General features: G+C 40.5%; 1 protein-coding gene across 1 annotated transcript in view; it reads right to left on the reverse strand.

Annotated features, from left to right (window-relative positions):
- Positions 1-13,602, reverse strand: part of ano1a (anoctamin 1, calcium activated chloride channel a) — a 56,499-nt gene that overhangs the window by 12,466 nt on the left and 30,431 nt on the right. Inside the window, exons 11-20 of the mRNA XM_061815557.1 lie at positions 12,614-12,748; positions 9,119-9,279; positions 7,776-7,861; positions 7,260-7,271; positions 5,206-5,277; positions 3,305-3,379; positions 2,909-3,110; positions 2,615-2,726; positions 2,107-2,164; positions 1,894-1,994 (exon numbers count right to left, since the gene is read on the reverse strand). Coding sequence (XP_061671541.1) covers positions 1,894-1,994; positions 2,107-2,164; positions 2,615-2,726; positions 2,909-3,110; positions 3,305-3,379; positions 5,206-5,277; positions 7,260-7,271; positions 7,776-7,861; positions 9,119-9,279; positions 12,614-12,748 — 1,014 coding nt within the window. The remainder of the gene's footprint in view (positions 1-1,893; positions 1,995-2,106; positions 2,165-2,614; positions 2,727-2,908; positions 3,111-3,304; positions 3,380-5,205; positions 5,278-7,259; positions 7,272-7,775; positions 7,862-9,118; positions 9,280-12,613; positions 12,749-13,602) is intronic.

The following is a 13,602-nucleotide window of genomic DNA, read 5'->3' on the forward strand; positions in this document are numbered from 1 at the left end:
ATTTGTGAAACAACAATTATTCAGTTAGACAGTGTAAAAATAGATGAAAAATACAGAGGGCTCGGTTATGTCCAGGATTTCCTCTGTTGCATCCAGCATAGGGTGTCTTCAATCTGCATAGTACAATGAAACCCAAAGATCCTTGAGGCATTCTGGGGTGAAATGTGCTCCTCTGTGTCAGAAAGCTTGGTCTCAGTCTCATCACCAAAAAGGAAACTGACCCAAAACACATAACTAAAAATACACAAGAACATCTGACTGAAGAGAGCTGATCTAAATCCTTTGAAACATTTGTTGAAGGTCTGAAAGATCCATTTTGGGGTCAGCACCCTTCAAACCTGTGACAGCTACAGTTGCATGTACATGATGCAGATCAACAAGTTCACAAGTCTCACACATTTAAGTGCAGTCACTACCAGAAAAGGGAATGCGACAAACAGTTTTTGTCTAGGACAATTTAATGAATTTGCTTTTATAATAATTTTGATGGATGTAAAGTAAAGCAATGCCTGATTTTCCTTTGTAAATTGTGTATAATTGGTATACCCTGCCTCCTGCTCATTGACAGCTGGGGTAGCCTGTACCACTCCTATGACCCTTATGGGGATAACCAGCTCAAATAAATGAATGAATGGATTTTCTTTATGTTTTAAAGGTCAAGTGTCATGCCTATAAACATTCTAAAATAGATATTGTAATGAAAAATGCATATAACGTTATTCACTTCAATGTTTATCTGAAAAAATAAATATTAGAGGAGAGCGCATCATCCATGCGCGAAGTTGTATCATTCGACATTCAAGTGGTAGCCATATTGGCTGTATCTTCTGTCCTTGACGTCACACTGGGACATTCGCCATTGAAAACACGCTGTGCCACCGACTATGGGAGAGGAACAACAGAGATATTCGGATTTTTCCGCCGCCCCTTCTGACACGGAAGTTCTTTTCGAAGAAGAGAAAATCTCACAACTGAGTGAAGTGACTGGGGCAATATTACTCGATTGTTTCGAGCCATATTTATATGGTATGTGGATCACGGCCAGACCGCGTGCGGCCAAACCTCCTCCCCGCCCGATCCACCTCCACGGCAGCGATGAACAATGGCGCCCACAAGCGACGGCGCGGCCAAACCGCCTCCCCGTTCGATCCACCTCCATGGCGGTGATAAACAACGCTGCCCGCGAGTGGTGACGACACCGTGGCCAAACCCCCTTCCTGTCCAATCCAATTACTTACGGATTACGCCCCCCCGAACAATCTTTTTTTTTTAGTAGTTGCTTACACACCTGTCATTTGGAACCCACAAAGCTCTCATCCTTTGCACCCGTGCAATCCATTTTTCACGACGAACCGGGTCTTCTGGAAAAGTATGAAGAGCGAATCCTTCCTCCCAAGTGTTCAATCAATATCCAGCAATACAACGAGCCGTAATTTTGGCTAACACGAAGTAACAAAGAGCTATCTTCCCGCAGGTAAAGCTAATAGAAATATATGAGCCCACCTGAGTGCGCTACTGCCCTGTACGTCACTTCCTGCTTCTTCTCAAAAACAAATCCCTCGAGAGGATTTTCATGGCGGGAGTTACAAAAAGCCATATACATCAAAATCATGTTTTGTGGTGAAAAAACGGAAGGGTCCATACCGGTTGCTGTTTTTTCATGAATAACATACTAAAAAACATGCATTTCATGACAGTGGAACTTTAAATGTACTACTTCTACCAGTTTCAACTTATTTCAGTGACTATTGTCTTTTTCTTCTTGCATTAATGGAGGGCACCAACAAATGTGTAATGTTTTATGAAAAATCAGAGGCACCCACTTGGTATCCATGTGACAGGCATGAGCCCACAATTTAAATAATTCCTATCAAATGCAAGTTTAGCACTTACGGTATGCCAATCTCAAATAGGTTGTTTTGGATGAGCTGCTTTCCAAGCATGGTGATACATAACTGGATGCATAACTCCATAAGGCAGCCTGCGTGGGCACACTGGGGGTGTGTGGGGGTGGGGGTGGGGGGGGGTGATGACGTGAAGACATTCAACTCTCCATCCAAAGTGTTGCATGTGTATCCACATCACATTTTAAAACATCACTGTTACCTCTTCCATTCTATATGATGGTACAACATACAGGTAGTTTCCTGGCCGCCCCACAAGCCTATGGAACAAACACACATCGTTAGCAATCATTCGAACAACAACTTGATTTTGGGAACTTGCATCAGATGTTTTGCTATTGAGTGCATAATGTATAATTCTAATATGTATTAATAATATTGTGTATATAGTAATAATAATAGCTACTCATGTAAGAGCTAATACCACTCACTGCAGTTAGTGCCAAATATAGCAAAACAATACATAAGACCAATAAAATAGTTAATTGACATCTCCCAAATGCAAATCTGTTGTGTGGCATGGAATCAATATTGTATGGAAATCTTGGATAAAAAAAAATAAAACTATAAAGGAGAGCTTAATGGAAATTCTAAAGCCTCCCTACTTGGTCTGAGTAAAAGTGAATCAATCACGCCAATTGTTTAATATTATATATCATCAGTAGCAGTTAATAGATACAGCAATGTAAAACTAGTGGGGGATTTCTTACCGGCCCCTAAAAAAAGCCAAATAGACGATAGGTGTAAAAGCGTTGACAAACTTCAAAACAAATGTCTTGAAGATAAGCCGCTCTTCAAAGCTTTTGTCCGTTTTTGGAACCTCTGCAAAAGATTGGGAAAAAAAATGCATTGAATTGCATTTGAATGGTAAAATTAATCAAATATGGCTTTTCCCCCCCTGCGTGAATAATCTATGAGACACAACAGCATGAGACTAAAATTGTATGTTTTGCTCCAGATTCCAGACATCCCACATGTATATTTCTGAGTGAATATGTTCTTACCTAATACAGTGAGCCAGCGTGCAATACAGCCATAGATTTCATCTAAGATGATGATGATGATGAGGTTGATGATGGCAGCTGTGGTTTTGACAGTGGCTCGGACATTGTACCGTGCCGCAGGGTAGGCGCTAACGTGTAAGGCACTCTTGATGCTAATCCGGTAGAGGACGACTCCAAAAACAATGACAAATGTCACTGTGATCTAGACGTTAAAAGAAACAGAAGAACCATTTTGACATGACACGACAGAAACTAGTCAAGGTTTAGTTGACTGCATCACTGCTTATCTAACAAAATCTGGTTATGAACACTGAATCACAGGATATTGTAAAAAACTAAAATGAAATCTTCCTAAAAAGCCATTAAAAGATATAATTTAGGGAGACAATAACTCACCATGAAAGCCATCATGGCAACGGTATTCAAGTAAGCTGGCAGTCTATCTGTACATGTCAGCTTAACCTTCTCACCCTAACAACAACCAAAAAAATACATAGATGATAGTAAATACACAAAAAAAAGATACACAGATTCATTATGTGTCTCCAGTGGAGCACAGCGAATTCAGCCTCAAGCAGTCACGTCATAGTCGAGCCAACTGAGAATTGGGTCAGGAAACTCAGGCACTCATTTCTTCAGAAATATAAGAAAATTCTTGAGTCCCATTATTTGTCTGAAGACTCAGAGACAGTGCAGTGTATGTCATTCCTTATCGTACATTTGTATTAAGTGGTAACAATATTGAATGTGACGTGAAATGTGACAGTGGAATAAAGTGGCAATGAAAATTGTGCAAGTTTGATCTGCTCATTAGTGTTTACAAAAAGTGAAAACTACACTTTTCATAATTTTAACATTTGAATCAAAATGAATTAAAGATAGCATACGACCGACAATGCTACATTCTGATGTAGCTTCGTTTGTTCACGTCCAGCGCCATTTTGACTTGCTACCCATACACGTGTGCAGTTGCACAGTAACTGTGGTAGCTACCCAGTCCCGTAGCTGAACATGAATCACGGATGTGTATAGCTACCTCTGCCGAGACGATAATACATGTAATTCCTGTGGCAGGCTGCAACCGCATTAGAATGAACTGAATACAGTTATGCAAGATTCAACAAGTCGTGGAAATGATTGATGAGAGCTCGTGGCAAGCTAGCAGATGTCACCATAGATTTAGACATTTTATGGCAAAAAGACCAGTGCAAAACAGACCACAGCCATGATACTGCGAGTGATCCTAGTTAAAACTCATCCATCCATCCATCCATTTTCTTAGCTGCTTATCCTCACAAGGGTCGTGGGGAATGCTGGCGCCAATCCCAGCTGTCAATGGGCAGGGGGCAGGGTCTACCCTGAACTGGTTGTCAACCAATCACAGGGCACATAGAGACAAACAGCCACACTCACAATCACACCTCGGGGGAATTTATAGTGTCCAATTAATGTTGCATGTTTTTGGGAAGTGGGAGGAAACTGGAGTGCCCAGAAGAAACCCATGCAGGTACGAGGAGAACATGCAAACTACACACAGGCGGGTCCGGGATGGAATCCGGGACCTCAGAACTGTGAGGCCAACGCTTTCCGGCTGCGCTACCATGCCGCCCTAGTTAAAACCACCCATTTTAAATAAAAAAGACAACAATTACGCAATTTATAAATATAGATATAGACATTATATATTGCATTCTGAGACGAGCACCCCCAAGTCAGCTGGGAGAGGTGTCATGTTCAGCGGTCGCGCTGATTGGGAGGCACACAGCTGTGCCTCATGCTGGCTGATTGGCCCCAGTGTATATAGGACCATGGGGACGACTGGTCCGGCGCCAGATCGTTGCGGTTCATTCCCCGTTCTAGTATTCCCGTATCTCTGATCGTTTTCCCGTGTGTAGCGACCTCTGCTTGTCCTCCGACCAACCCCGTAAGACTGACACTTTTGATGCTCCTGCCTGCTTTGATTGATCTCCCGTGTACCGAATCCTGCCTGCCCGCTGACCTGCTCTCTACGTCTGACGCCCTGACTACCGCTGCTGCACCTGACTGCCTGCCCGATCCCCAACCGTGGAACAATAAACGTTTTTCCTGAATTACCTCTGCGTTTCCCGTGTACTCCTGAATTTGGGTCCTACTTCCGTTCCGATGGGTCGTGACAATAGGGTACATTTAATGACCCTAAATAGGATAAGCACGACATACTTGACTACTAATGACACATAGCATTCTCGGGGTTTATTCCACATGATAGCATTTAATCTGTCATAGATGGAGGGAAACATGTAACAAATTTATCGTACCTTAGGAGGTGAATGTTCTTGTCTCATTGCTTTTTGCATGACACGCAAGTCATACTCGGCTCGGTTGTGGTCCTGAAAAAGGAGCATCACTTAGATATGTTAGTTATTGGTAATGTAAGTGGTGTGAGTACAAGTCCTTAAAGGTGACATATTTTACCAAACCAACTTGTTCAAGTATTGTGGATGTAATATTGTCTCTATAGTGCCTCAGTAAATAAATGAAATAGGAATTAAAATCTTCCACGCATTCCAGAGCTCTTGACGTTTTTCTGTCAAAAGGCCTGAAATCAGGCCATTTAAATTTCTTGAGCTTATCTATGTCACTACTGAAGATACCTCTCCTACCTCTCTCCTCTCACAAGTGTGTCTTCAACACAGAGCCAAACACTCAGTGGGAAGGGGGCAGTCCTAGCCAAATATGGACAAAGCAGATTCAAAACTGGGTAAAACAGATGTATCTGTCAGCAGGGGCCTTTTTGGATAAAAGCAAGGTGTTTTTTTTTTTAATTAATTTGACACATTTATACTAAATTCATGTTAGAGAGTGACTCTATGGAGCCAAAAAATAGCCAAAAATATGGAACCTTTAAGGAGTTTATACAAATGTAGACATGAAATAACACTGACAAAATAAAAAGGTGAGAGAAATTTACTGAACTAACAAAAGATCAAAACACAAATACAGGGTACGTGTAACAACATTATTTTGGAGTTACAATTAATCCCTTGACACCCACAGTTTCAACTGCATGTTTCGTATAGCAGCTACACAATCTTGCATCAGACACATCTGCACTCAGGATGCGTTCACAGAAGCACATTTCAATTGTTCTCTAGATTGTTTCCCACATTTGTCCAGTTCAATTGGACAGGGGTTAACACAACTAAGAAATTCTCGTTCAGAAAAAAATTCAAACGTTTGCAGTCTGCCTCCACGTGGTAGTCTCCGTACATTTCCAATCGCACTCCAGCGCAGTTCCCATGTGATGTGTAAGTTACCCCCTTTGCTATAGACTAAATTTAAGCACATTATTTTTTATCCTAAACAGCTCGATAGCCCCTTTGTTTTTTATGATGCAACGTGCTCAGTAGCGCAACAAGATTAGCAATAGCATCATCAGCTAACAGGATCATGACAGCCACATAGCGACAACTGACCTGGAAATGGTAAATTTAATGTATACAGGTGCAGTCAGAAACTTTGTTTTTGTTTAAATGTCTGATACATCGAACTGCTGGTGTTTATAATGTTGCTAGATTGTTCATATAATTATGAATGTTAATAGTGTTTCGCTTTATTTGTTCTTTTTTTGTGTGTATAGTTCCGCTTCTTACAGAGAAGAGAGCAAACTCCCAATATGAACGGCAATGATTTACATTTCATGATGACAATAGAAAACCGATTCACATACAGATGCCACCCTATTCGACCGCACATGATACATACATCAAAAACCACCACAAAGGTTAGTTAAGTATCTGAAGAAGCAGTAAATGTTTAGTAGTTACGCAAGGAGTTGTACAGTATGTGAATAGTTGTTGTCGACATGGCAATCATTTCAGGGTGCCCAAAGTCAGTTAAGGTCCACAAGCACACCAATTAATTGCAGTATGAAAACTGAATCCATAGTTAAATTTTCAAAGACATCCAGTATCATCAATATTGTCCTACATTTACAGAAGCAGCAACATTGCGTTGCTTCACGGTACTAATAGCAACTGTGGCTTTAGTTTATGTTGCTTAGTGCAGTCAAGAAGATTATCTATTGAGAGGAGAAGAAGAGCAATATTCCATGCTCACATCATGTCTATATGGAGCCATGCACCCATATAGCAGTCTGCAGTAACAGATGGAATGCAGAGAGAGAAGAAATGCTTCACAAAAAAGAACAGGTTAGCCCAATATTTAAAAGAATGCCCCAACGGAGGAGATACAGGAAGGTAAAAAAAAAAAACATTGAAAGATAGAAAGCAGTTAAAGTCAAGATTACAAAAGTGGTAAAGCTTGTACTAAAAATTGACTTAAAAGAGTTCAAAGGTAAAACAAGTCAAACCTTATGTTCCTCCTGCAAAGTACACCGTAGACAAAAAAAAAGGACAACATGTCAGCCATTGTACAGATGCCAAATGATTACATAATAATTTTATGCCCCCATTTATATGTCATACACATACTGTCTATTCTACTGAATGCATTTTCAAAATTCAACTTCTTCCTCTTCTAATCTCATCTAATTATTCCAGCATGTGTGAATTCTACTTGAAGTGCCCCACAACCAACATGTGGAAGCGCTGCAAAACAGCACCCTTGCTCTAACTGGTATCAAAGCTACATTTCTTCATAATTATGCTACCATTTTACAACAGATGACACAGTATGACCCAGATTTTTATATTTCACATGATTATTTTCATAAACTAATAATAAACACGGTAACGTTGTATGGAATTATATTTTGTTGAGTGGCACAATGTGCACACATGACTTTTTGCCAACAGAACATAAATGGATATTGAGATTTGTAAAACTGTAGACAGCATTTTTAAAAATGTGCTGTGTTTCATTTCACCTGCTCTTCCTCTCCAAAGCCTGTAAGGTCCCAGACATAGTTAAGTCGCATCTGTCGTCTTTTCCAGTGCTCCATGAAGAGAACCGCTGCACAACCAAGCATACGCAGCGACACTTTAACTCAAGATACAGGACAGGATAGTTCAGACTTTCTTTTAAAGTTGACACTAATGAACGAAAGTTGCGTCAACACTAACTTGTCTCTGGTGATATGATTGATATTTTGCCAGTACAGCAGCAGCAGGTTGTGCATGTTGAGAATTTGCAATGCTTCTCAAGCAGACCCGCGACCAGGGTGTAGCAATCATTTCGAAATTGGGCGGAACAAATTTACAGAAGCGTACTGGTGCCACACCCAAAAAAGGTCGCAACGGAAAAGAATATGAAGAATCACGTTATAACGTGATCTGTTTCACGCTATTATGTGGATGTTTCATGTTATAACATAATATGTTTCACGTTATAATGTGGTTAATTACACGTTATAGCGTGAATCATTTCATGTTGTAACATAATTCATTTCAAATTAAAATATTTAAAATATTATATATTTCCCTACATCCATCCATTTTCTTTGCCGCTTATCCTCACAAGGGTCGCGGGGAGTGTCTGTCCAATTAATGTTGCATGTTTTTTGGAATGTGGGAGGAAAACGGAGTGCCCGGAGAAAACCCACGCACGCACGGGGAGAACTGTGAGGGCAATGCTTTACCAGCTGAGTCACCGTACCGCTATAGATAGATAGATAGATAGATAGATAGATAGATAGATAGATAGATAGATAGATAGATAGACAGACAGACAGACAGACAGACAGACAGACAGATAGATAGATAGATAGATAGATAGATAGATAGATAGATAGATAGATAGATAGATAGATAGATAGATAGATATAGATAGATAGATAGATAGATAGATAGATAGATAGATAGATAGATAGATAGATAGATAGATAGATAGATAGATAGATAGATTGGGTGGCATGGTGACTCAGCTGGTAAAGCGTTGGCTTTACAGTTCTGAGGACCCGGGTTCGACCCCGGCCCCGCCTGTATGGAGTTTGCATGTTCTCTCCATGCCTTGGGGTTTTTTTTCCAGGCACCCCGATTTCCTCCCACATCCCAAAAATATGCAACGTTAATTGGACACTCTAAATTTCCCCAAGGTGGGATTGGGAGTGTAGCTGTTTGTCTCCATGTGCCCTGCAATTGCGTGTCAACCAGTTCAAGGTGTACCCTGCCTCCTGCCGATTGACGGCTGAGATAGGCTCCGGGACTCCCCTGACTAACATGAGGATAAGCGGCAAAGAAAATGGAAAAAAAAATGATGCAATGAATTTACCCCAGAGGGCCATGAAGATGGAGAAAAACACAGTTGCTGGGTTGTCGAAGAGGTGGCTGGCTTGGGCAGTACCACAAGCTGTCACAAGTTTCCAGTAGCTACAAGCGTGATCACAAAGTGGGCACATTGTGATGTTGCTTCTCGGGTCACAAATCTCCATGCTATAGGGAGACAGTTGGGAGAAAAGTCAGAATAAACAAAAATATACACATACATGAAAACATATTTCGCCCCCCTCCTGATTTCTGTTTTTTCATCTATCACAAAGAAAGTTTTCAAATCATCAAACCAAGTTTAATATATCTCAGAGACAACCCAAGGAAATAGATAATTGAGTTTTCAAACGACAATTAAATTTATTAAGACACAAGAATTTCCAAACCTTTCTGACCCACTGTGTAAAAAAAGTAATTGCCCCCCTTAGCCTAATAACAGGTTGTGCCACTGCTGGCAGGAATACCTGAAATCAAGCGTTTGCCATATTTGGTGATGCGTCTTTCACATCGCTCTGGAGGAATTTTGTCCCACTCTTCTTTGCTGAATTGTTTCAACCCAGGCATATTGGATGGTTTTCTAGTATAAGCTACTCGTTTAAGGTCATACCACAGCATCTCATATAGATTTAAATCTGGACTTTGTCTTGGCCACCTCAAAAGCTTAATTTTTTCTTTTTTTTTCTTGGGGAGCCTTTCAGAGGTGGCTTTGCTGGTGTGTTTCGGATCGGTGTTCTGCTGCATGATCCAAGAATGCTTGAGTTTCAGGGCACAAATTGATGCCCAGACGTTCTCTTTCAGGATTTTCTGCTACACACCAAAATTCATTGTTCCATCAATCACAGCAAGTTGTTCGAGTCCAGAGGCAGAAAATCAACCCCAGACCATCACAATGCCTCCACCATCCTTCACTGTTGGCTTAATGTTCTTTTTTTTTTTATCAAATGCTGTTTCTACGCCACATGTAACGGGCAGGAGACCTTCCAAAATGTTCATTTATGACTCTTCAGTCCACAGAATGTTTCTCCAAAATTCTTGAGGATCATCTAGATGTTTTTTGGCAAATGTGAGACAAGCCTTTGTATTCTTTGTTGACAGCAGGGCTTTTCGCCTTGGAACTCTTCCATGAATGCCACTTTTGGCCAGTGTCTTTCTTATGGTAGCGAGTGTTCAAGAGAACACTGACTGACTGTAGTCACCGAGGTCTGGAGGTCTTTAGATATGTTCAAGGTTCTTTTGTGCCCTCCTGGAGGAGTGATCGTCGCATTATTAGAATCATTTTAGTTGGTCACCACTCCTGGGAAGGTTTGCCACTGTTCCCAGTTTTCTCCATTTTTTGATAAAGGCTCTGACAGTGGTTCACGACAGCCCCAGACTGATGTATTTCAATACATTTTTTTCTCGTTTCCTCTTTAATTTCTTTGAATCGTAGCATGCATTGTTTCCAGAGATCATGTAGCCTACCTCACGTTCTCTGACAAATACTATTTCAGTGATTTCTTGATTTAACAAGTATGGCGGTAATCAGGTTTGGGTGTGGCTAGTGAAATTGAACTCACCTTTCCCAAATTTACCAAAGGGGATACAATGACGTTTTAACAAAGGGCCAGAAATGTTTGGATTTGTTTTTGTGCCTTTATAAACTGAACTGTCATTTGAAAACTGCATTTTATATTTACATGGGTTGTCTATGAATATGATGATTTAATGCTTTGAGACCTGGTGGCACGGTGGATAACCTGGAAAGCGCTCGCCTCGCATTTCTGAGGAGCCAGCCCTCCCTGTGTGGAGTTTGCATGTTCTCCCCGTGCCTGCGTGGGTTTTCTCCGGGCACTCCGGTTACAATTACTGGTTAGCATCTGTGCCTCACAGTTGTGAGGTCTTGATTTAAAAAATCTGGCATTGTAGATTAATTGCAGACTCTGAAGATTACATAGGTTTGAATGTAAGTGCAAACTGTTGCTCGTTTACATGTGGCCCGCAGTTGACGAGCGACTAGTACAGGGTGTAGCGCACCTCTCACCCAGGATGGCTGGGGTAGGGTCCAGCCTGCCTGCGACCCTAATGAGAATAAGCGTGATGCAAAATGAATGGATGGATGTTTAAAAATGTGTGTGACTCATAAAGCAAACAATTAGGTAAATGCAGAATTTCAAGAGTAGTTGTGAAAAAGCCACGTAAAGGTATTTAAAGCTGCTGGGCTCTTTTGGTGTCGTGATGACCTCATAAGTCTAACAGTCATGCATAACATTTTAGTTTGGCTATCTCTATGGAATCTTACTGGGAGAAATATTTCACTCTCTGTGGTTTTGAGCCCAATGGCCAATTCAGTTTTTTGTTTTTCTTTTTTGTTTGTTTCTTTTTGTCTGAATGTTTTACTGCTTTCAATGGTCCAGGTGGATAGACGTCTGGATGATTGGTGGGTGCTCACATTGTCCCAAAAACCCTCATCTGTAAAGAGCAGAGATTCAATGCTGAGGTCACCAAATCGGACACCCTCTACACTTCGTCTGCGCATAGAAATTATGTCCATAAAAGTTATGTACAAAATCAGTGACAAAGGGTAGCCTTGGCGGAGTCCTACTCCCGGCAGTGCGGACCATACTCTGATACCGATCGCAGAAGGACCGAATAGCCCATATCAGGGGGTTCGGTACCCCATGTTCTCATATTTTTTTTATTGGTTCAAGCACCTTGTGGATGACCCGTTGTTATCTTGTTTTATGCACTTTCATATTTAGGCAATAAAGGCTTTCGATTTGATTTTGCTGTAACTATCATATTGCCTTGTGCAGCTTGAAATATTGTCCCTAACTTGTTTAGCCTAAAAAGCATTTAACCTTGTCTCTTTTTATCTGGTCGCCAATTTGTGATCACCATGCCGTCACTTTCCAGCATTTCTAGTTCCACGTCCCTGACTCACAGAAAGCCTTGACCCAGTTTCTAATTACTGACCTTGCCTTTTGCCGCACGCTTTTCGGATAGTCGTCTTCTCTGACAGCACACCCATATTCCAACCTTGCTTGTTTACTTAACTACTCGTTTGGAATCATCCTTTGTGTATTCAAGTCCTATATTGGGGTCCTGTCATCTGTTCTGGTCATGACAGCTACACCATATTGCCGAGCCCTACCCTAAATATCTAGACAATTTTTAACGAGAATAAATGTAATATATAAAATATTACTTGATTATTTAATTTCAAAGTCATTAAGTAATATTTTTCTTCAAGGGTTGAGGAAAAATGTGACTGAATTACTTTTGTCTCCCAATTACCTCCTGGGACTAAGGCTACCCTGCCGATAAAACTGAGAAACGCCCCTGGTTGCAAAAAAGGTAACATTCTGTTTCATCGGGGATGTGGTAGCTTAAAATATGATTGTCACAAAGTTGAGAGGTATGTGAGTTACCTGAAATAAAAATAAGTAATGAGGATGATAAATGATGAGTTTCTACCTACAACTGTGCATCAAATATGTTATGAATCACATAGCTAGAATACCTTGGTATATTATCATCAATAGTGGCACATCCATAGAGGAACACAATTACACCAACAATGGCAGCAGGGATTAGCATCTGTGTGTAGACTCCCAGCCAGGCAAAGTACAGTCCAACCTTCTCCCCAAAATACTTCCTGTGGGCATACAAACAAAGAATGGAAAAAAAAAAAAGTTTTAGATTTTACTACATTTACATGAAACGCTACCTAAAATAGAGGTGTGTGTGTGGGGGGAATCATCTTTTAGATTCACCACAATGCAGTCATAAAACCATCTAAATGGATTATTACATTTTAATAGTTGCTTAAAAAAATTATGTCATGCTGGCTTGCAACTGTTGGCTTGCATAACCATGTCAAAATAACATATCTAAGTAAATGACTCATTTTTATTAACACTAGTCTGGCGACCCCTAATGGGACAAGTCAAAAGTAAGTTAGTTAATAAAATTAAAACTCATATGATTGAGATGTGTCATGTCGTGTTAATAACTTGCTTGTGTTTTGGCAACCCAACCAGCTTCTCAACGCTCCTCTCGCTAGCACAACAAAATGCTGACAGTACTTGATGTGGTGTACCACATCATGTGAGTGAAATTCAAATTACCTTATTTTAGGCATCTCCTCTGAGCAGAAATGTGTCTGGAGTGCAGGAATACGTGGACAGTTTTAATCCACAATTCGAATTCTCACTGAGACACGATGAAAACAATATTACATCCCAAATAGTAGAAAAGGTTGGTTTGGCAAAATACGAAAACTTCAATTTATATTTTGGTTTTGTTTTGTGAATTGCAATGATTGTGTGTTGCTTCACTTTAATGTACGTATTGCAAAGCTTGCGGCTTCTGGAGCAAGTCGAAAAGCTGTTGCTCATTTGTAGAACTACAAAACAACTAGCTAAACGTATAGCATCCCTGAGACTATAATTTTTGAGAAGCCGAGGCACTTCTATGTCTATGTTCTAATATTTCATTTTCTCTTCTTCA

The sequence above is a fragment of the Syngnathoides biaculeatus genome, chromosome 3 (genome assembly GCF_019802595.1).
Source record: "Syngnathoides biaculeatus isolate LvHL_M chromosome 3, ASM1980259v1, whole genome shotgun sequence".
Classification (NCBI taxonomy): domain Eukaryota; kingdom Metazoa; phylum Chordata; class Actinopteri; order Syngnathiformes; family Syngnathidae; genus Syngnathoides; species Syngnathoides biaculeatus.